The sequence below is a fragment of the Nomascus leucogenys genome, chromosome X (genome assembly GCF_006542625.1).
Source record: "Nomascus leucogenys isolate Asia chromosome X, Asia_NLE_v1, whole genome shotgun sequence".
In the NCBI taxonomy this organism is placed as follows: Eukaryota; Metazoa; Chordata; class Mammalia; order Primates; family Hylobatidae; genus Nomascus; species Nomascus leucogenys.
Genome location: NC_044406.1, coordinates 109,817,590 through 109,840,902, shown reverse-complemented (window position 1 = coordinate 109,840,902; position 23,313 = coordinate 109,817,590). Strand labels below are relative to the sequence as shown.

General features: G+C 42.5%; 1 protein-coding gene across 8 annotated transcripts in view; it reads left to right on the top strand.

Moving 5' to 3' along the window:
* Positions 1-11,756: 11,756 nt before the first annotated feature.
* Positions 11,757-23,313, top strand: part of THOC2 (THO complex 2) — a 135,633-nt gene continuing 124,076 nt past the window's right edge. For all 8 annotated transcript variants that reach the window (XM_030806599.1, XM_030806595.1, XM_030806596.1 and 5 more), the window contains exon 1: positions 11,757-11,887. In XM_030806599.1, coding sequence (XP_030662459.1) covers positions 11,817-11,887 — 71 coding nt within the window. In that variant the 5' untranslated portion in view covers positions 11,757-11,816. The remainder of the gene's footprint in view (positions 11,888-23,313) is intronic.

Below are 23,313 nucleotides of genomic sequence, written 5' to 3'. Positions count from 1 at the left end.
TGGGAGGCCGAGGCGGGCGGATCACGAGGTCAGGAGATCGAGACCATCCTGGCTAACACGGTGAAACCTCGTCTCTACTAAAAATACAAAAAATTAGCTGGGCGTGTTGGCGGGCGCCTGTAGTCCCAGCTACTCGGGAGGCTGAGGCAGGAGAATGGCGTGAACCCGGGAGGCGGAGCTTGCAGTGAGCCGAGATGGCGCCACTGCACTCCAGCCTGGGGGACAGAGAAAGACTCCGTCTCAAAAAAAAAAAAAAAAAAAAAAAAAAAAAAAAAAAAAAAAAAAAAGTATACATATTCTTTTGTTTTTTTGAGACGGAGTCTCGCTCTGTCACCCAGGCTGGAGTGCGGTGGCGCGATCTCGGCTCACTGCAAGCTCCGCCTCCCGGGTTCACGCCATTCTCCTGCCTCAGCCTCTACGAGTAGCTGGGACTACAGGCGCCCGCCACCACGCCCGGCTAATTTTTTGTATTTTTAGTAGAGACAGGGTTTCACCGTGGTCTCGATCTCCTGACCTCGTGATCCGCCCGCCTCGGCCTCCCAAAGTGCTGGGATTACGAGCGTGAGCCACCGCGCCCGGCCAAGTATACATATTCAACAGGTTATAAGAGGAGCTATGACTATTCATGAAGGAGAGGCACAGGCATGTGTAGTAAGCTAACATGTAGGCAACAGGTGTCCCATGTTCACTTTGGGATAGAGACTTAACATTTAGATATATTACGATTGGGCTCTATACATCAAAAGGTGAAGCAGAGGACGTGAAATTCCTCTGTGCGCAGCCTCTGTAGACTAGTCAGAACTGCCCCATGGTCAGTGGCCTCTGATCAGGAAGAAATGCTAGTCAGTTGTTGTATCAAGCCACAAAAGGGAGGGGCAGCGTCAGGTGTCAGATGGTTGGTTGATATCAGTGGTGGAGCAAATCTTTCAAAAGCAGTGGTTTCTGTATAACTCTTAGGGAAGAAAGCTTATTGGCAGTTAGCAAGAGACGGGGTAAAATGAGGCGTGTCCTATCTCCCATCCCCTCATGGCTGAGAACTAAGTTTTGAAAGTTTCTCTGGGGCCCACTTAGCCAAGAGAGGGGCCGTTTAGTGGGTTGCAGTGGTGGGTAGGGGCATAGAATTTAATTTAATTTTATTTTATTTTTTGAGATGGAGTCTCACGCTGTTGCCCAGGCTATAGTGCAGTGGTGCAATCTCAGCTCACTGCAACCTCTGCCTCCTGGTTCAAGTGATTCTCCTGCCTCAGCCTCCCGAGTAGCTGAGATTACAGGTGCCTGCCACCACGCCTGGCTAATTTTGTTGTATTTTTAGTAAAGACGGGGTTTCTCCATGTTGGTCAGGCTGGTCTCGAACTCCAGATCTCGTGATTCGCCAGCCTCGGCCTCCCAAAGTGTTGGGATTACACGCGTGAGCCACCGCACCCAGCCTGGATTTTATTTTATTATTTTTTTAATTTTTAATTTTTTTTTTTTGAGACAGAGTCTCGCTCTGTGGCCCATGCTAGAGTGCAATTGCGCGATCTCGGCTCACTGCAACCTCTGCCTCCTGGGTTCAAGTGATTCTCTTGCCTCAGCCTCCCAAGTAGCTGAGATTACAGGCGCCCGCCACCATGCCCAGCTGATTTTTGTATTTTTGTAGAGATGGGGTTTCATCATGTTGAGCAGGCTGGAATCTAACTGCTAACCTCAGGTGATCCACCTGCCTTGGCCTCCCAAAATGCTAGTATTACAGGCGTGAGCCACCGCACTCAGCCAGGATTTTATTTTTATTTCTCAGAATGGTGAAATTTCCTGATGAAAGCTCACTAATGACACCAGCTGGGTGGCAGCACCCAGCAAGTTTGGGATTCTGTCCTATTGAACCTACTATGTGCTTTACATCATAGGCCAATATATCATATTCTCTCCATTGTTGCCATAATGTATGGGTCCAAGATTCAAGGGGTAGAGGTAGGAGTGATCCCCTCACTGAAAAAATATTTGCTTTCCATTTCTACATGTTGGACTCAGTGGGTTAGGAAGTTCCAGTGCAGGAGAAATGCTTCCACCAGGGAATATAACAGGATTCTGACATTTAAGAAGCTGACACCCTGCTCTCTGGCCATTTTATGCTCCTCAATCTGTCGAACAGCAGCATGATGAACAGGGGACAAATAAGGAGTCACTGTACTGAGCAGGGTGGTCTATTTTGACTACTGCACAATGACGGCAAGAAGGACTGTGTCTAGAACCCAGGGTCTTTCAGTGAGCTTCCTCTTATCATTCTCTTGCTCAATAGTATTGGTCAATGAAAACTGGTAATTCAATCAAGGCAAGATTATAAGGACCCAGATTCAGTGGGGATAAAGGTTTCAGGAACTTCATCAGGTAATGTATCCTGTCCTGCTGAGATGCTGGAAGAGGATAAGGGAAACATGGAGTGAATGGCAGAAAAAAGAGGTATGATTATCAACTGAAGGCTTGCTTCCCGTTTTAGAAGCAGGGACTATAGCAACTATGTTTATGTTAATAGCTCCTCCTTTCTCTTCTACTTTGTGTAAAAACCACTGGTGTTGGATAATATTTTAGATTTCATGTGGGCATATGAATGAATCAACATCACCCTGTAATGATACAGTAGCTGATAGGACTTTGAACATTCTGTTTTGAGGACATGAGTTTTTCATCCAGACAAAAAGCAAGAGTGGATATAGAGGGGACAAAAGGAATGGGCAGTACTGGAAATTCTGTTTTCCCTTTCAAGATCCACTTTTAACCTTTCTCCACCCTGCTCTGTCCCCTGACCCATATAAACTGCATTCACCAGCATTTTTTGCATTGTGACTTCTTCTAGCCTTTAGCCCATGGGAGGTATCAGCAGGAGATCAGATGGTGAAGGAGAGAAAGATTGGGGTATTTTTCAGACTCCCTCCCTGCTGGGATATGAATTGGCAGTGACTATATTTCTCCACAGAAACCCACAGTTCCCATTGGGTGTTCCTTTCCTTATAGTTACTGCTACAGCTCTCACTAGTTTTTGGTAAGGACTCCCTCCCCTTGCCCCTAGAAGCTTAGGAATGCTAATGTTTTCTAGTGTTGCTATCCCAGAGGTGCTTCACCACCTGTTGTAGGTTTCCCTTAATCCTGCCCACATCCTTGTGCATAGTTATTTCATTAAACTCTCTTTAATTATTCCTTTTAAGTATGTCATCTGCTTCCTTTCATGAACCCAATGATATAATTCCTAGTACTGGTTTATATGTAGCTTCTCTCTTCCTTTTTATGATCAGTCTTGCCAGAGGATTGTCAATTTTATTAGACTTTTCAACCAGCCAATTTTTGGTTTTATTGATCCTTTATAATGGATATTTTCTTTTTCATTAATTTTTTAAAGATACCTGCTTATTCTCAGCCAGGCACAGTGGCTCAAGCCTATAATCCCAGCACTTTGGGAGGCCAAGGCAGGTGGATCCACTTGAGGCCAGGAGTTAGAGACCAGCCTGACCAACATGGTGAAAAACCTGTCTCTACTAAAAATACAAGAAAATTATCCCAGCTACTCCGGAGGCTGAGGCATGAGAATCCTTTGAACTCAAGAGGCGAAGGTTGCAGTGAGCCAAGATTGCACCACTGCACTTCAGCCTGGGTGACAGAGCGAGACTGTCTCAAAAACAAACAAACATACAAACAACAACAAAAAACCCTGCTTAATCTGGAATTGTATGAATGTTTGCTATTTTAAGGTTTCTATATTTCTATTTTCATTTACTCTGTTTACTCTGTTATTGGATGCTTAGCTTTTGAATTTTCAACCTTTCTTTCTTTAATAATACAAAGGTGTAAGGGCATATTTTTTTAATATCACTTTAGCTGCAACCCATAATTTCTGTCATTAGTTGTGATATGTAATATTTTTGTTATTATTTGGTGCTAAGTATTTTATCTTTTTTGACTTTTTCTTTGACCTGTGATTTATTTCAAAGTATGGTCATTTTCTTTTTTATAATTTTCTTTCTTTATCTTTTTGTTATTGATTTACAATTTAATTGCATTGTGGTCAGAAAATGTGAACTGGTTAAGACAGATTCTTTGAAACTTGTTGACTTTTTTTTATTTCTTATTTTTATTTTTTCTTTGAGACAGAGTCTCACTCTGTCACTCAGGCTGGAGTGCAGTGGCGCAATCTCAGCTCACGGCAACCTCCACCTCCCAGGTTCAAATGATTCTCCTGCCTCAGCCTCCAGAGTAGCTGGGATTACAGGCTTGTGCCACCACAACTGGCTAATTTTTTTTTTTTTTTGGTAGAGAAGCGGTTTCACCATGTTGGCCAGGCTGGTCTTAAACTCCTGACCTCAAGTGATCCGCTAGCCTCGGCTTCCCAAAGTGTTGGGATTATAGGCGTGAGCCATCACGGCTGGCCGACATTTGTTTTTTTTTAAACCTAGTATATGGTTAATTTTTATACACGTTCGATGTGCTGGACCACCACTAGATGACACATTGCCTTTGCGTGAATTAGGAAAATATGCTCTATCTTCCAGCTAAATGCAGTACCACACTTGAACATGTGGTTTAGAAAGTGGAGCATGGCATGGAGTTTGGCCCCCACTTTTCCCTTTGGCTAGGTCCCTTTGATCTGTGAACACGGCCCTGCTTATTCTTTTTTCTTTTTCTTTTCTTCACTTCCTCCCTCTACTTCTGTTCATGTGTTCTTGTAAAGGATGTTTATTTTCCAGTTGCTAGGTACAGTGTTCTATGTATAGCTACCAGATCAAGCATATTCATTTGTTCAAATTTTCTACATCATCACTGATTATTTTGTCTGCTTCATCTGTCAATTTCTGAGAGACATGAACTAATGACCCTGTCTGTGGTGGTGAATTTGTCAATTCTTCTCATAATTCTGTTAATTTTTGCTTCACATGTTTCAAAACTGTAATTGAGTACATTCAAGACTAGGATTGTTATATTTTCCCAGTCAATTGAAACTTTTATGAATACATAGTAATCCTCCTTAAACATAGTAATTACGTTTCTTTATTTTTGAGACAGAGTCTCACTCTTGTTTCCCAGGCTGGAGAACAATGTTGCCATCTCTGCTCACTGCAACCTCTGCCTCCCCAGTTCAAGTGATTCTCCTGCCTCAGCCTTTCAAGTAGCTGGGATTACAGAGATGCACCACGATGCACGGCTAATTTTGTGTTTTTAGTAGAGATGGAGTTTCACCATGTTGGTCAGGCTTGTCTCAAACTCCTGACCTCATGTGATCCACCCTCCTTGGCCTCCCAAAATGCTGGGATTACAGGCGGAAGCCACCGTGCCTGGCCTTATTTGTCTTTTTTTTCTTTTGAGACGGAGTCTTGCTCCGCTGCCCAGGCTGGATTGCAGTGGCGCGATCTTGGCTCACTGCAAGCTCCGCCTCCCGGGTTCACGCCATTCTCCTGCCTCAGCCTCCCGAGTAGCTGGGACTACAGGCGCCCGCCACCACGCCCGGCTAATTTTTTGTATTTTTAGTAGAGACGGGGTTTCACCGAGTTAGCCAGGATGGTCTGGATCTCCTGACCTCGTGATCCGCCCGCCTCGGCCTCCCAAAGTGCTGGGATTACAGGCGTGAGCCACTGTGCCTGGCCTTATTTTTCTTTTAAAGTCTATTTTGGCCAGGAGCGGTGGCTCACGCCTGTAATCCCAGCACTTTGGGAGGCCGAGGCGGGCGGATCACAAGGTCAGGAGATCGAGACCATCCTGGCTAACACAGTGAAACCCCGTCTCTACTAAAACATACAAAAAATTAGCCGGGCGAGGTGGCGGGCGCCTGTAGTCCCAGCTACACGGGAGGCTGAGGCAGGAGAATGGCCTGAACCCGGGAGGCGGAGCTTGCAGTGAGCCGAGATCACGCCACTGCACTCCAGCCTGGGCGACAGAGTGAGACTCCGTCTCAAAAAAAAAAAAAGTCTATTTTATCTGACATTTACCTTAATATCAAGAAGAACTTAAAAGACAAAAGAAATTAAGTTACAACAGCTTAATTTTTGTTGACATTAGTATTTGGCTGGTGTATTTGCCCCATCATTTCACTTTCAAACTTCTTGTGTCCCTGTGCTTTAGGGATGTTCCTTAAAAATAGCTAGATTTCGGTGAGGCACAGTGACTCACGCCTGTAATCCCAGCACTTTGGGAGCCCGAGGTGGGCAGATCGTTTTAGCTCAGGAGTTTGAGACCACTCTGGGCTGCCTCTACAAAAAATACAAAAATTAGCTGGGCATGGTGGTGAGTGCCTTTAGTCCCAGCTGTTCGGGAGGCTGAAGTGGGAGGAAAAAGAAAAAGAAAAGATCTTGTTTTCACCAAAGGAGCACTGTAGACAGGAAAGAGACAAGTAGATTGGTTTGGCATAAACAACCTTAGCATAAAATGCAGAAGTTATCAGGTAGCTTATTCTAAAGAACTTTTCTTCATTTTAAATCTCGAAAAACCCTTTGCATTCATTCCTTAGTTATTTTGTTATTTTGTCTTGTTTTGCTTTTATGTGCTTCCTTTTTGGTCCCATTATTTGTCTTCACTGAGATGGTAAGTTATAAGATTGCTTGACCTTACAGTAACCTAAAATCAACCTATCATTCCATGCATCAGACTGCCAACATTGAAACTACCCAATCCCTGGCCTCTACCACAGACCTCAGTCCCTGAATAGCACATTGGTATCCATGAGCTTGTGAGATCACCAGGGAAAAATCCCCCCAGCTGCTGAGATAATACCAGATGCTGATAGCAAAGAGCAGGCAAGCCAACAACAAGGATGCAGAAGATTTAATAGCTTTGCAATCTTATAGATCAAAAAGCCAATTAGCTCTGAGTAATTCCTAAAGGAGTCATCATACCATGTAAAAATAGTTCTGCAGTTTCTGGAAGAAGGGAAAACCAGGCCTCAAAGGGCATCATTGCACTCAGGTCATACCACAAGTGTGACATACTGATTACTATGCATACTGCACAGTTCAGTGTTTGGAAGAAGAAATCACTGTGATACGTGGCAAGGTAAGCCACAGTACAGGAGAATACTGTAGCTCAGTGGTTCTCAAAAGGGGACTATTTTGCCCTCCAGGAGACATTTAGCAATGTCTGGAAATGGTTGTAATAACTGGTGTGTGTGTGGGGGGGGGGGGGGCGCTGCTACTGACATCTAGTGAGTCAAGGCCAGAGATGTTGCTAAACATTCTACAATGCAGAGGACCCCTGCCCCCGGCCCCCATCCCCCTATCCCCACAAAAAATTATCTGACCCAAGTTGAAAGTCCTTGCTGTAGATTACACAGAGAAGTATACATAAGTAGCAAGATAGTGCTTCTTGTATCACAGAAACCACATTGTAATAATGGCTTCAAAGTTTTCCAGGAAGGATGATGGTACATGAAGATTCACTGTATCATTCTGTTTGCTTTGTATACATTTTAAATTGTCCATAATAAGGAAACATGAAATGATCAGAGGGCACTTCTATATTTGACCCTCCTCGAAATGGCAGAAGGTTTTTACAAGCAGAAATCACTGAAATTAATAGGTGGATATTTTCTAGTGGGTGGCTTTAGAATTTCAAAGTCAGACAGGACACTAGAAGACTAGATACAGCTGGTGAGAAACAATCATAAACAATAGAGCATTTTCCCAGAACCAGTTCTGAATACAGCACATAACTTAAATAGTTTTTCAATGCAAATGAACCTGGTTCATCTGACAAAACTTGCCATATTTAGAAGATACTAGCTCTAAAGTTCATATGTGGGGTAGGATTTCTTCATTTGGATTGTCTGTATTTTCTGCCAAACGAGTGTTTTTTTAAAAACACCTTTTATTTTGAAAAGTTGCTGTAGGGGTCAACGGAAAACTTCCCCTTCATGCTCTGAAAGTTCACTGAAAAAACAACTACCAAAAGGCAGATTAATTGGAGAAAAGGTATACAAATTAATTTAACATGTATACATGGGAAGAACCGCAGAGTGATTATTCACCCTGCAATGTGGTTCAGATCTTGGTCAACCAGATTCTGGGAGAGTGGAGACGAGGAATTCTGTTGAGTGGATTACTGGGACGAATGAGTGGATCAGGAAACAGAGATTAATTGTACATTATCCTGTGAAAGGGTCTTTACGGGTATGGTTACATTCTTGGTCCTACAGGGAAAGGAAAAATAGACAATTATTCTTTTTGGTGGGTCTGAATCTTAGCCAGATAAAGGTTTGGGGTGAGGCGGTGGGGAGTGGAAAAGGTCAGAGAAGCCTTGAGGCTTCTTCAGTTCAGCATGTCAAAGTGCTGTATTTTGGGGTATCAGCTTCTGAGCCCCAACATTACACAAGTGGGACAGAGAATCGCTGTATGTCCTTCATCCTGTAGGGGAGGGAAAACTTTTCCTTTACCCTCTGAGGGTTCAATAATTGAGTCTATGAAATAAACTGATGGTAGACAGATTAACAGGAGAAAAGGTATAACAATTCATTACATGCATGGGGGTATGTCATGAAAGAAAAGTGAATAGCCCCAAACCTAGTGAGACTTAGAAGTTTATATACCCTTTTCATAGGGGTGGGAGGAGGGAGGATATAGGGAACTTAGGATAGAATAAATGATTTTGGGGAAAGATGAGTGGGCCCTCAGAATAGGTGAAAGACTGTGACAAAGTCTGTCTGGGCATGGCTTTGACTTCCAGTCTCCCCTCCTGTTTAATTTTCTCTGGTTGACGAGATTCCTGGGGAGGAGATTCATGATAACTGAGTTAGTTTTGGAGGATGTGTCTTTAGGCAGATGCAGGAAGCTTGGAGAAAGCCTCTCCCTGCATTTGCTCTTCCCCAAGAGCCCTAAGTTTAAAGTAATCAGCATACTAAAACAGCATATTTTGGGATGGTATTTACAGAACTCCTTCAATCCGGATTCCTAAAGTTAATAGTTTACATTTGCTTTATCATCCTATTACTTTTTTTCTTTTTTTGAGACTGAGTCTCACTCTGTCGCCTAGGCTGGAGTGCAGTGGTGCGATCTCAGCTCATTGCAGCCTTCACCTCTTGAGTTCAAGCAATTCTGGTGCCTCAGCCTCCCGAGTAGCTGGGATTACAGGCAAGCGTCACCACACCCAGCTAATTTTTGTATTTTTAGTAGAGACGGGGTTTCACCATGTTGGCCAGGCTGGTTCGAACTGCTGACCTCAAGTGATCTACCCGCCTCGGCCTCCTAAAGTGATAGGATTACAGGTGTGAGCCACCATGCCCAGCCCTATTACTTTTTTTCTAAAATATTTTACAGTAAGTTGTAAAATAATGCCCCATTAACTCTAAATACTTCTGTGGTTGTTCTTTATTTTTAAAATTTTATATTTTTAATTGATTTTTTAAAGAGACAGGGTTTTGCTCTGTTGCCCAGGCTGGAGTGCAGTGGCCAGATCAGAGCTCACTGCAGCCTCTAACTCTTGGGCTCGTGGGATCCTCCCACCTAAGCCTCCTGAGTAGCTGGGACCACAGGTGTGCACCACCACTTATGGCTAATTAAATTTTTTTTTTTTTTTAGAGATAGGGTCCGGTGATGTTGCTATGATGTGGCCTCAAGAGATTCTCTTGCCTCAGGCTCCCGAAGTGCTGGGATTACAGGCATTAGCCAGCATGCTCAGAGGTATTTTCTTTTTTCTTTTTCTTTTTTCTCTTTTGAGACAGGGTCTTGCTCTGTCACCCAGGCTGGAATGGAGTGGCATGCTCAGAGCTCACTGCAGCCTCGACCTCCCCAGCTCAAGCAATACTTTTACCTCAGCTTCCTCAGTTGTTGGGACTACAGGCGTGCACCACCAAGCTGGAATAATTTTTGTATTTTTTGTAGAGATGGGGTCTCACTCTGTTGCCCAGACTGGTCTTCAACTCTTGAGCTCAAGCAATCCACCTGGCTCAGCCTCCCAAAGTGGTAGGATTACAGGGGTGAGCCACCACATCCGGCTCCAGAGGTGTTAACTCTAAATACTTCAGTGGGTGTTTTCCCATCACCATGGCACACATTTACCTACGTAACGAACCTGCATGTCCTGCACAGGCAGCACATGTAACCCAGAACTTTAAATGAAATTAAATTTAAAACAATAAATAAAAAAGAAATTGCCACAGCCACGCCAACCTTCAGCAGCCATCCACATGACAAGACCCTTGACCAGCAAAAAGGTTATAACTCTCTGAGGGCTAAGATGACTGTTAGCATTTATTAACAATAAAGTATTTTAAAATTACAAAAAAAAAAGAAAAACACGATTTTGTAGTATGTCAAAAAATTGCATAAACTTAATTGTGAAGGAACATCAGACAAACCCTTACTGAGGTACAATCTACAAAATTACTGGCTTGCACTCTTCGAAAATGTCAAGGTCATGGAAGACAGAATGAGGAATTCTTCCAGATTAATGGAGACGTGATAACTGATCCCCAGTCAGAAAAAAATTTTTTTTGTTGTTGCTATAACAAGCATTATTGGGGTGGGGTGGGAGCACATGTCCTCAGGACTTCCTGAGACTGTGTCATGGAAAAAAAAAAGCATTATTGGGGTGGGCATGGTGGCTCACGCCTGTAATCCTAGCATTTTGGGAGGCTGAGGTGGGCAGATCACTTGAGGCCAGGAGTTCCAGACCAGCCTGGACAATGTGGTGAAAAACTGTCCCTAGAAAAATACAAAAAACTTAGCAAAGCATGGAGGTGCGCATCTGTAGTCCCAGCAACTCAAGAGGCTAAGGTGGGAGGGTAGCTTGACCCCAGGGAGGTAGAGGCTGCAGTGAGCCATGATCGTGCCATTGCACTCCAGCCTGGGCAATAGAGTGAGACCCTGTCTCAAAAGAGAAAAGAAAAGAAAAAAAGACCAAATTTGAAATATCTGTAGATTAAGGAACAATACTGTGTTAGTCTTTTTTTTTTTTTTTTTTTAGATTGAGTCTCACTCTATTGCCCAGGCTGGAGTGCGGTGGCTCCATCATGGCTCACCGCAGCCTCCACCTCCCGAATTCAAGTGATTTTCCTGCCTCAGCCTCCTGAGTAGCTGGGATTACAGCAGCGTGCCACCACGGCTGGCTAATTTTTGTATTTTTAGTAGAGGCAGGGTTTCACCATGTTGGCCAGGCTGGTCTCAAATTCCTGACCTCAGGTGATCCACCCGCCTCGGCCTCCCAAAGTGTTGGGATTACAGGCGTGAGCCACCGAGCCCGGCCCATTTTGTTTTTCATGGTACTTACAGTCCCTAGTTTAGCCTAAGGTAACAATGATAGCAGGCCAACGCAGAGCGTGTCAGAACTCATGCATCCACGTTTCCCACGGTTAGGTCTTATCCCTCGTATTAGCGTAATGCTTGGCACACAGTCAATGGCTGCCCCCTTCCCGATTATTTTCTTTTATCTCAGCTGTCAGCAGGGCGTAATGTAATTTATTTGCTTATATTTATGTCTTTCCCAAAGACTGTATTATTTCTCTATTCCCAGTGTCTAGCACATATTAGGTGCTTGAAAAATGCGTGTTTGTATTAGTGGTTAGGGGTAGATATTACGGAAGAAGATAAGGTCCACTTGTTGGCCTGTGGATGGCATTTCTCTGCTCTAATGGGAAGTAAGGCCGAAGACTTCGGAGGGCGCAACCCGCGTAGTAACTTCGCAAAGGGGCCCGTGAGTCTCCACGTCTTTGGCTGCCGGGCCTCGGGTTTCCGCTGGCTGGAGAGGAAAGTGGGGCGGGAAATCGAAAAACGAACTCTCAGCTCCCGGCATTCCTCGTGGGCGGTGCTCCCCTTTGACCCTTCGCTCGCGTGCTACACATCCGGGCCTCTGCTACTAGTGAGAGGAAGATGGCGACCGCGGCTGTGGTGGTTCCCGCAGAGTGGATAAAGAACTGGGAGAAATCAGGGAGAGGCGAATTGTGAGTGTTCGGGCCGGAGGCAGGCGCACTGCCGGGCCGGGCCAGGGCGTCAGCTGCACTCTCACCTGTGGTGGGAGGTTGGGGGGGAAAGATGTACCCCCTCCCCCACCCGGGCGGCGGGCGTGGATGGTCGGCTAGGAGTTTCGAACTCGGGGAGAGGTGCTGTTAACCGCCGCGGACCTCCTTCCTTCCCTGGTCTCACAGAAATCGCTACTGCCTGCGGTAGCTCGGCTTCCTTTAGCCTCTTAGTAGAACTCCTATTCCGCCCCTGCAGGTCTCCGCGCTCCCTCTTGGTCTCTTTTTGTGTCCCCCTCTTCGCTTGATCTCACTTGGCTCCTTTATCTTTATGGGGCTGCGCCGGGGCAATTCGGACTTTCCATCTCTCTCTGTCCCATTTCTTCACTCTGCACCCGTTGGACTCCGCAGTTTGGAGCTTGGCGCCTCCTCTGCCTGAAGTCCGAGGAGGGCGAACCGTCCCGGATTCCCCTCCCCTCCTCTTCGCCCGCTGCCGCGAAGCCCGGGGCGCCGCGAAGAACCCGGTTTGGCACCTCTCGTCCTCCCGGGGAGCGGTCTCTCGACTGTCCCGGCCTCGCGTAGCGCCGTGGGGAAGTGTGGCAGGGATTGCCGCTTTTCCTGAAGAACTACCGACATTTCTTTGCTCCGTCTTTTCACCTTAGAGCTATTTCGGGTTGGATTCAACTGTCGTCATTAAATGTTCCCTAAACCCCATTTTATCCTGGGACTGCAACTAATTCTGGCAACTCTCCAAGCTTCTCCAGTACCTAGGATAACGCGTTTCCTTTAGTCGTGAAACTTTCCCCCGTAACACCGAAAACAGTAATTTGCCATACCCCTAGTCTTCTCGCCCCCACATTAGAGCTCTCCCTCCTCCCCTCCCCCTGGAAGGAGTCGTTTAAACAGCAAAGCAAACTTCAGATTTAAGAACAAATATTAATAACATCTCATTTCCTTCTCTGGATCGCTTTTAGATGCTAAAGCTCAACCCTGGATGAAATTAACTCTTGTTAGCCATTTTTGTCGTCCTTGCCCACCCCTCTCCATTTCTAGTAGCCAGTTTACCGTGGCTCATGCTAAAGATTCAAATCTTTGTAACTTCATTACTTGGAACGAAACACGAGGAACGCGTTGCCGGATCCCGCGCTTGTAATAGTGCCAGCCTATGTGGCTTCCTCCCTCGCACCCCCGGCACTGCTGTATGAAGTCTTAACAGTGTGAGCTCTAGAATTCCCTAAATAAGCGGCTGTCTTAGCCACTTAACTAGCTGAGTGACCTTGGGTAAGTTCCTTAACCACTTGGACTGTTTCCCCTTGAGTAAATTGGGAATAATAAGTACTCTACTCAAAGGATTGTTGTGAAGACTAAATAATGCCTGTAAAGCACTTGGCTTATAGTAAGTGCTCAAGTGATAGCTATTAAAAGTAATATTATTCCAACCTTTAGATATTTAAACTTCTCAGGACAGCTCATGCATTTAAAGTCTGTACCACTCAGGTTAGCAATTAATTGGTCTCTGACTTACTCGTGTGTTTATTCTTGCACTGTAATGAATTGGGAGGCCCTTGAAAGATAGGGACTATGTCTCATATTTCTTTTGGTTCAACACATGCCCTGCCCCGCCAGCATATGCTTAGAGTGCTTATTGGCTTATTAATTGTCAGAGAAGGCTATTTGATAAATCTTCGTTTTTAACTATAATGAACATTTTACAAATCCTCGTATGTGCTAGTTAACAAATAGCCATCAAGTTTGATAGCTAGTTGACAAATAGCCATCAAGTTTGGGGAAGGCAAGATGGGAAGTTACCCAGCCAGACCATCATCTTCATCCATATTAGGGTAATCCCCCAAAACTGATAAAGCAGTTCATTGTTTTGTTTACTTTTAAAGCCAGCTCATTTATTTAGGGGCTGTTATTTTTGTAGATTGCTCAGCTTCCTCCTTTCAGCTACTGTTTTTTGACAGTTTTACTTTTTTTTTTCCTCTTGAGACCGAGTCTCGCTCTGTCCCCCAGGCTGGAGTGCAGTGGCGCGATCTCGGCTCACAGTAACCTCCGCCTCCCGCGTTCAAGCGATTCTCCTGTCTCAGCCTCCCGAGTAGCTGGGACTACAGGCACGTGCTACCACACCCGGCTAATTTTTTGTATTTTTACTAGACACGGAGTTTCACCGTGTTAGCCAGGATGGTCTCCATTTCCTGACCTGGTGATCCACCCACCTGGGCCTCCCAACAGTTTTACTATTATTGCTCCCACCTTAGCATGAGTGGTATTAGGGCTATAAGGTGAAATTCTGCTTAGCTTCTGACTGGTAATGGTTGGAGAAAAAGTGATGTAGGAGGTCGAAATACTTAGGTAAAATGGAATTTTAGGTTCACATTATGTATATTTACATAATACATGCTATCTGTCATAGTTCTTATGTTTGAAGAGCTGCTTAAAAACTGTTATTAGAAGCCGAGTGTGGTGGCTCACGCCTGTAATCCCAGCAAATTGGGAGGCCGAGGCGGGTGGATCACCCGAGGTCAGGAGTTCCAGACCAGCCTGACCAACATGGAGAAACCCCATCTCTACTAAAAGTAGAAAGTTTGCTGGGCGTGGTGGCACATGCCTGTAATCCCAGCTACTCGGGAGGCTGAGGCGGGAGAATCGCTTGAACCTGGGAGGCGGAAGTTGCGGTGAGCGGAGATCGCGCTGTTGCACTCCAGCATGGGTAACAAGAGCGAAACTCTTTCAAAAAAAAAATAAAAAACCCAAACAAACAAAAACAAACCAGAAACAACAGCAAAAAAAAAAAAAAAAAAAAAAAATATTATTAGAACTTAGGTGTATGTAGTTATTGCATGACTTGTAGAATGTGGATTGAATTATAGTAGATCCAAATCAGTGTAGTCAGTTTTATGATTGCATTCTGTTACAGGAAGAGAATTTAAAATTGTGTAACATAATAAGCTATTTTAAATAGTTAAACACATCACCATCCAATACTTAGTTTCAGTTTATGTGACCTGTTTTCCCTCTATGAAACTTTGTTGCATATAGCATGTCTTTGGAGTTTTTGTATCTTCCTAAAGATAGGTGTTAGCATTTTCATATTACTAGGCAGAATACGTGGTGGTGCAAATATATTACAAAAAAACTTTTTCCTTTGTCTGAAAACAGCCTCTGAAATATAAAACAGCAACTGGAAATGTTAAAAATGAAGGTAGTGTGCCACCACATTATTAGTGAATCTATAAATTTGGCATTTAGAATATGACCAATATTTAAAATTATACCTTGGGTGAATTTTTCCTTTTTAACAAGATAAATTAGCAGATAAGCTTTAACTTGACTGAAAATTATCTTTTTAAAAATAATGTGATATATTTCATGAGGTTGTTAATTCATTTCTTGTCTGTCACTTCTTACCAGCATAAATCTTTTCTGGGAGTGGTAGTCAGCTAGTGTTGAAAGCAACATATGAGATGTATGGGGCATTTTATAACTTTCAGATAGGGCAAATTCTTAATTATACGCCGTGAAAAACAACTGTCTATTAAATGGAAGGTCTTGGCTTTGAAGAATGTTTTATTAGGTAATTAGAGAGAAAAGTAAAACTGTATTTTGCCTATCTGAATGGTCCATCCATCACATACCTAGATATCCCATTATGTTTCCAGAGATACCAATTATGTTTTTAATGCTAAATTATAGAACTCTTAAAGAGTGACCTTTTCCAAGAGGGATCAGAAGGGCAAAGGAGGACTACCAAAATGTAATTGTAATTTCCAATAATACTTATATCTAAATGCAAACTCTTCCAAATTCTGAAAGATATGTATTTAATCACTTAATTTTGGAATTAGTTTTAGTTTCTTGATTATTTTATATTGACGTAGAACTTGCCATGATTAAGCTAATAAACTTGCATGTACTGGTAGATCCAGTGGAGAATTCTGTTTTTGGTAGAAATCATTAAGACAGTGAACTCAGCACTTCTTTGTTACAGGCAACCTTAATGGAGAATTGATATTCGAAGCCCTTAATCTGAAGATGCTAGCCTCATGTTAATACTTAGTGTAATTTTGAAATACTTATGTTTGTTGAATATCATCTATTTGTTTGAATAGCTTATTTAGGTATCAATTAGAAAGTTTTGTTAGGTCTTACCTTATTAATAGTAGTTATAATAAAGTTTTAAAATTTAATTGCCAAATGCTTTGATTGCTGTTCTTTTTCTTCTGCTGCTACTACATGATTTTAGACATTCTAGAACTTATTTAAGTACATTTGGTTGTTCAAAACATGCCATCTGATCTGAATTTCTTGGAGGATTCTAGGTAAAGGGATATAATCATTCTAAGAAATTTTAGTCATGGTGGTTGAGTCTTTTTATCCTCGCAAAGTTGCTCCAAATTCAGCCAAAGCTTTATCTGAAACCTTTTCTTGATGTCTCAGTTTTCATTTAGTATTTAATTTCCCATTTCGACCTGTATTCATAAGCTAAGTATAAGTCTTAGTCTGTTTTCCTGGGAAGAGAAACATTCTTCACAAAATGTTGAAGCAATGTCGGGAGGTTGTATAGGCTACTGCTTTGTTTGTTAAAAAAAAAAATTATTCTGTAACGCTTTAATGTTTAGGTAGGGTGAGTGCTGTCAGTATACTTGTGCTTTTTTCCTACTGTAAGTGTGGCAACTCCTGTTGTCCTTTTTTTTGTTTTTTTTTTAACATTTCCTGTTTCCTTTTCTTTTAAATGCATGTTTCTACAAGATAAAACTATATTGTCCCAGTATTCATTTTTGTGGGTTATGTTTCTGTTCTACAAATGATAATAGAGGTAGCACTTTGTTTAACTACATTTAACCTTTTTGTTGTCTTGTTTTAAATAATTAAGTGAAGCGTAAATGAACATCAGCCTTCTATATATGAAAGCCACATTTGAGATGTGAGCGTAATCAAGTAGTTTAAGCTTGTGACTCTGTTTCCTTTTTACTGGAAAATGGGAACAAGTAAGATGAAAAGCTGTATACTCATGTTAAGAAATATTCACAAAATATCTTTTAAGTCCTTGAAGGAACTTTAGACATTTTATTCAGTTTTCAATACATCTTTTGACAGAAAGTAGATTCTGTCCTCGTTCTCAGGGACCTGAGACAGCATCTCCATAATAGCACTAAACTATTTTAAAAGTGGAAAAAATGAATGCCTGGTGTGGTGGCATGTGAGGTGGTGTGCACTGTGGCACACACCTGTACTCCCAGCTACTTAGGCAACTGAGGCAGGAGGAAGGATTGCCTGAGCCCAGGAGAGCTCTGGGCGACATAGTGAGAACCTGTCTCTATTTTTATTTTTAAAAAATTAAATTAAAAAGTGGAAAAATGGTAAACTCAAGTATTTGAAAGTTATTAAGGGATTAAAATAATTTCAGTTTGGACTGAGACAGAAAATTTGATTATTTTTAAGCCATATTAAAGTGGGCAACTATTAGAGGTAGTTTTGTTTGTTCCTGTCCCTATAATTTAGGTTAGTGACCTAAAACCATTAGGCAGGTGTATAGTAAGACAAATGTAATGTTCAGAAACAGTTTCTTTAGGAATCCTTGGTGGACTTCTATTAGTGAATTACTTAGGGAGAAGAGCACAGTTACATCTACTTATCGGGGGAAAATTCTTAGTGTTTGTTTTTAGTTTCTTGTTACAACTAGGAATACCTGTTTCATTTTTTTATTAAAAAAGTTATTTTTAACTAATTTTTTTTTGAGACAGGGTCTTGCTTTGTCACCTAGGCTGGAGTGCAGGGGATCACGGCTAACTGCAGGCTTGACCCCCTCAGGCTCAAGGGATTTTCCTGCCTCAGCCTTCTGAATAGCTGGGGCTACAGGTGCATGCCACCATGCCTGGCTAATTAAAAACATTTTTTTATGCGGGTGTATGTGTAGGGATGGGGTTTTGCTATATTGCCCAGGCTGGTCATAAACTCCTGGCTTCAAGTGATCCTCCCCCCTCAGCCTCCCAAAGTGCTGGGATTACAGGCATGAGCCGCTATGCCCAGCCAAAGGAATACCTTTTTTATACTAAAGAAATATAAGTATCTATTATGCAAACAAATTGCCTTATTGTAATAACCTTTCAATGGTTCCATACGCAACTTGAGCAAATCTTTGAGATTCTAACTAGTAGTTCATGATGACATTGTCATCTGTGTCCTAATGAACATGTTTGTAACCTGGTGACTGACAATATAGAATTATATTTCAGTTATTTCTTAAAGTTATGTAATGATGACTGTACCATTAGTCTAGGTAGGAGTTTGCAACACTGACGCAACCTCTTCCCCGCAACCATTGGAAGGCTTTTTGCAAAAGACATGCATTAAGATTGTTAAATAGAAATGAAACTATTGAAAATGTGAGGAAGCAAGTGCATTGTTATAAGGAGAAGTTTTTTTTTTTTTTTTTTTGAGACAGGGTCTCACTCTGTTGCCCAGGCTGGAGTGCAGTGGCACGATCTTGGCTCACTGCAGCCTTGACCTCCTGGGCTCAAGTGAATAAGGAGGAATTTTAAACAATTATTTTATTTCTCTTTCTTTCTCATCCTTTCCTTTTCTTTTCCTCTTTTTCTTTTTTCTCTTTTTCTATATGAAGGAATATTTGAAATTGCATTTTAGTAGCCTGAGTACAAAGGGAAAGATGAGTTACTTTATTCTGTTAAATTCTTCTTTCAAAGACATGGTTCTTCCTGCTATTATTATTATTATTTTTTTGAGACAGAGTCTCACTCTGTCACCCAGGCTGGAGTGCAGTGGTGCGATCTCGACCCATTACAACCTCCGCTTCCTGGGTTCAGGTGATTCTCCTGTCTCAGCCTCCTGAGTAGCTGGGATTACAGGCATGTGCCACCAAGCCCGGCTAATTTTTGTAGTTTTAGTAGAGATGGGGTTTTACCATATTGGCTAGGCTAGTCTCGAACTCTTGGCCTCAAGTAATCTGCCCTCCTTGGCCTCTTAAAAGTGCTGGGATTATAGGTGTGAGCCACGGTGCCTGGCCCCTGCTATTATATTCTAAAGGGAATTGACCCTATAAGGGAAATGAGAACCCAAAGAGGGAATTGTTTTAATACTTCATAGTAAATATTGAAGCAACCTTGATATACTTATATATTTCCTCTCCACAAAAGACCTAGATGGCATTTTTAGGTCATATCTTCTGATGCTAGTCTGAAGCAGATGTTATTTCTATGTTGCCTAGTGGAAGGAAGATTGATTTTGTTTTATATTCCAGATAAACTTATGTTAGGTTTAACGTATTTTGTGAAATTAGAAGCTTAATCAGTGTTTTTTTTTTTTTTTGAGATAGGGTCTCACTCTGTTCCCCAGGCTGCCCAGGCTGGAGTGCAGTGGTACTAAGATCACCACTTACTGCAGCCTCGACCTGCAGGCTCAAGTGATCCTCCCAGCTCAACCTCCCAAGTAGCTGGGACTATAGGCATGCGCCACCACACTCGGCTACTTTTTTTTTCTTTCTTTTTTTTTTTTTTTGTAGAGATGGGGTCTCACTTGTTGGCTAGGCTGGTCCTGTACTCCTGTGCTCAAGTGATCTTCCCACTTCGGCCTCCCAAAATGTTGGGATTACAGGCATGAGCCAGCATACCCAACTTTAACCAGTGTTCTTAACCAACCACTGTTCTCTTCTCAACCCATTAGAAGGCCTGTCTAGTTCTGCAGGGAAGTAGTTGAAAGTACTTGGGATCAAACTTAAACCAGCTTACCATCTGTAAGGTACTCTCAGAATAATTTTTTTTAGTGAGAAATGTTTAATAGCTAAATGACATTTTCTTTGTTTTTGTTTTTGAGATGGGATCTCGCTCTGTCCCTCTGGAGTGCAGGCTGGAGTGCAGTGGTGCGATCATGGCTCACTGGTGTGATCTTGGCTCACTGCAGTCTCAACTTCCTGGGCTCTGGCGATCCTCCCACCTCAGCCTCCTGAGTAGCTGGGCCCACAGGCGTGTGCCACCATGCTCTGCTAGTTGTTTGTGTTTTTGGTAGAGACAGGGTTTCACCACGTTACTGAGGCTGGTCTTGAACTCCTGAGCTCAAGTGATATTACCAGGCTGGTCTCAAACTCCTGAGCTCAAGTGATTCACCCACCTTGGCCTCCCAAAGTGCTGGGATTACAGGCATGAGCTACTATGCATGGCCTGACATTTTCAAACTAAATATTTAATTTAGTAGATGCTCTCCACTGCCCTTATTTTTTATTTTTATTTTTTCTGAGACAGAGTCTCGCTCTGTTGCCCAGGTTGGAGTGCGGTGATGCAGTCTCGGCTCACTGCAACCTCTGCTTCCTGGGTTCATGCAATTCTCCTGCCTCAGCCTGTAGAGTAGCTGGGATTACAGGTGCGCACCACTGCGCCCAGCTAATTTTTGTATTTTTAGTGGAGATGAGGTTTCATCATGTTGGCCAGGCTGGCCTCAAACTCCTGACCTCAAGTGATCCACCCACCTTAGCCTCCTAGAGTTCCGGGACTACGGGTGTGAGCTACAGTGCTCGGCTTCCATTGCCTTTTTATTTTTTGGTTTTGAACATAATTTTGTGAAACCTAGAAGTGAATTGTTGACCAGCAAAAGTTTACTCTGTTGACTTTTAATAACCTTACCTTGCTCATCCTGATGATAGAGTATTGACATAATCGGAAGGCACAGAGGTGAGCTGCAAGGTTATGTATAATCTGCAAAGTAGATAATCTCTTTGTGGATGATTGTAATCTGGCATCTTATTTAGCCTTAGATGTGATATATAAGCAGGTTCTGTAAGTCTTAAAATTATTTGTTTCATTGACTGGAAAAAGGATTACTAGATATAAAAGAGTAAGAAACTCTTCTATATGAATTCATTGGCTCTCTTTAAAGCCTTGAGCAACATGGAAGAATTTTTTTCTAAATTGTGAAATGTAACGAAAATACAGAGAAGTCATGAAACCTCAATATAGAGCTTAAAGAATCACTGTAAGATGCACCCCCATGTAACTTACACCCAGGTCAAGGCAACATACCGTTTGTTCCCGATCAAACCTTTCCCACATCCCATGTAGTAACCATTATCCTGACATTTATGGTTTTCCTCTTTCTTGATTTTTCTCTTTTTTTAACCTTGCATCTTCAACTAAAAGGAACTTTCTTGCTTTTCTTTGCAGTGTCATTACCCAATATGTTTAATTTTTTTCTTGAACTTCATATAAATGAAATCATTGAATAGTTATCCTACTGTTTCTGGCTGCTTTTGTTCAACAGTTATGACTTTTAAGATTCATCCATATTGTATGTTTGCAGTTCATTGATTTTCCTTTTTTTTTACTTCATTCATTTTCATAGTTGCAAGATACTCCATTGTATACCAGTATTTGTTTATTTTTATGCTGTCTTGTTGATAAACATTTTTGTTGCTTCTAGTTTTTGGCTATTACTAACAGTGCCAATAGAAACATTATTATACAACAGTTTTGGTGTATACAAGCATGTGTTTTTGTGGAGTATATACCAGGTGTAGAATCTCTGGGTTATAGGTTACACTTTAGCTCTGTTAGATATTGCCAAGCTATTTCAGTGTACACTCCCACCAGCAGTGTGTGAGTTGACCTTATTTCACATTGTCACTATATTTGATATTGTCAGACTTAAATTTTTTGTAAATATGTATGTAATTTTACTGTGGCTTATATTTTCATGAGCATCTTTTTATATGTTATTGGTCATTTGGAGTCTTATTTCTTTTTTTTTGTTTGTTTGAGACAGAGTCTTGCTCTGTTGCCCAGTTTGGACTGCGGTGGTGGCGCGATCTTGGCTCACTGCAACCTCTGCCTCCTGGGTTCAAGTGATTCTTGTGCTTCAGCCTCCCGAGTAACTGGGATTACAGGTGTGTGCCACCACACCTGGCTAATTTTTGTATTTTTAGTAGAGATGGGGTTTCACCATGTTGGGCAGGCTGGTCTTGAACTCCGGACCTGTGGTGATCTGCCCACCTTGGCCTCCCGAAGTGCTGGGATTATAGACGTGAGCCACCACGCCTGGCCTGGAGTTCTTATTTCTTTTTGTGAAAGGTCTCTGTCATATCTTTTGCCTTTTTTGTTATTGAGTTGCTTGAGTTTCTTTCACTGATTTGTAGGGGTTCTTTATATAGTCTGTATTTGAGCCCTTTTTGGGTTACACTGCATGTGTTACAACTGTCTTTTTTTAAATTTTAAGTTCTGGGATACATGTGCAGAACGTGCAGGTTTGTTACATAGGTATACATTTGCCATGGTGGTTTGCTGCACCTATCAACCTGTCATCTAAGTTTTAAGCCCCACATGCATTAGGTATTTGTCCTAATGCTCTCCCTCCCCTTGACCCCCACACCCCGACAGGCCCCAGTGTGTGATATTCCCGTCCCTGTGTCCATGTGTTCTCATTGTTCAGCTCCCACTTGTGAGTGAGAACATGTAGTGTTTGATTTTTTTGTTCCTGTGTTAGTTTGCTGAGAATGATGGTTTCCAGCTTCATCCATGTCCCTGCAAAGGACATGAACTCATCCTTTTTTATGGTTGCATAGTATTCCATGGTGTATATGTGCCACATTTTCTTTATCCAGTCTATCATTGATGGGCATTTGGGTTGGTTCCAAGTTTTTACTCTTGTAAATAGTGCTGCAGTGAACATACGTGTGCATGTGTCTTTATAGTAGAATGATTTATTTTTATTTATTTATTTTATTTTTTTTTTGAGACGGAGTCTCGCTCTGTCGCCCAGGCTGGAGTGCAGTGGCGCAATCTCGGCTCACTGCAAGCTCTGCCTCCCGGTTTCACGCCATTCTCCTGCCTCAGTCTCTCCGAGTAGCTGGGACTACAGGCGCCCGCCACCACGCCCGGCTAATTTTTTGTATTTTTAGTAGAGACGGGGTTTCACTGTGGTCTCGATCTCCTGACCTCGTGATCCGCCCGCCTCGGCCTCCCGAAGTGCTGGGATTACAAGCATGAGCCACCGCGCCCGTCCAGTAGAATGATTTATAATCCTTTGGGTATATACCCAGTAATGGGATTGCTGAGTCAAATGGTATTTCTGGTTCTAGATCCTTGGGGAATCGCCACACTGTCTTCCACAATGGTTGAACTAATTTACTCCCCCACCAACAATGTAAAAGCGTATCATTGGCAGCAAATACTCTGTTGTTTTCCTTGAAGTGACAGGCTCACTTGGTTCAGTTTTGAGAAAATGCCTGTGAAAGACCCATGTCTTAAAAACCATAGTTTGCTTTTCTTTCAAGTAAAAAATGGTGTTTCATAAAAACAAGCTAGTTCAGTTTATAATTCAAACAATCGCACAAGTGCTTTACCTGTAGACAAATACTGTGGTTGTATTTGGGTGTGTGGCAGAAATTATTTATGCAACCTTTTAAA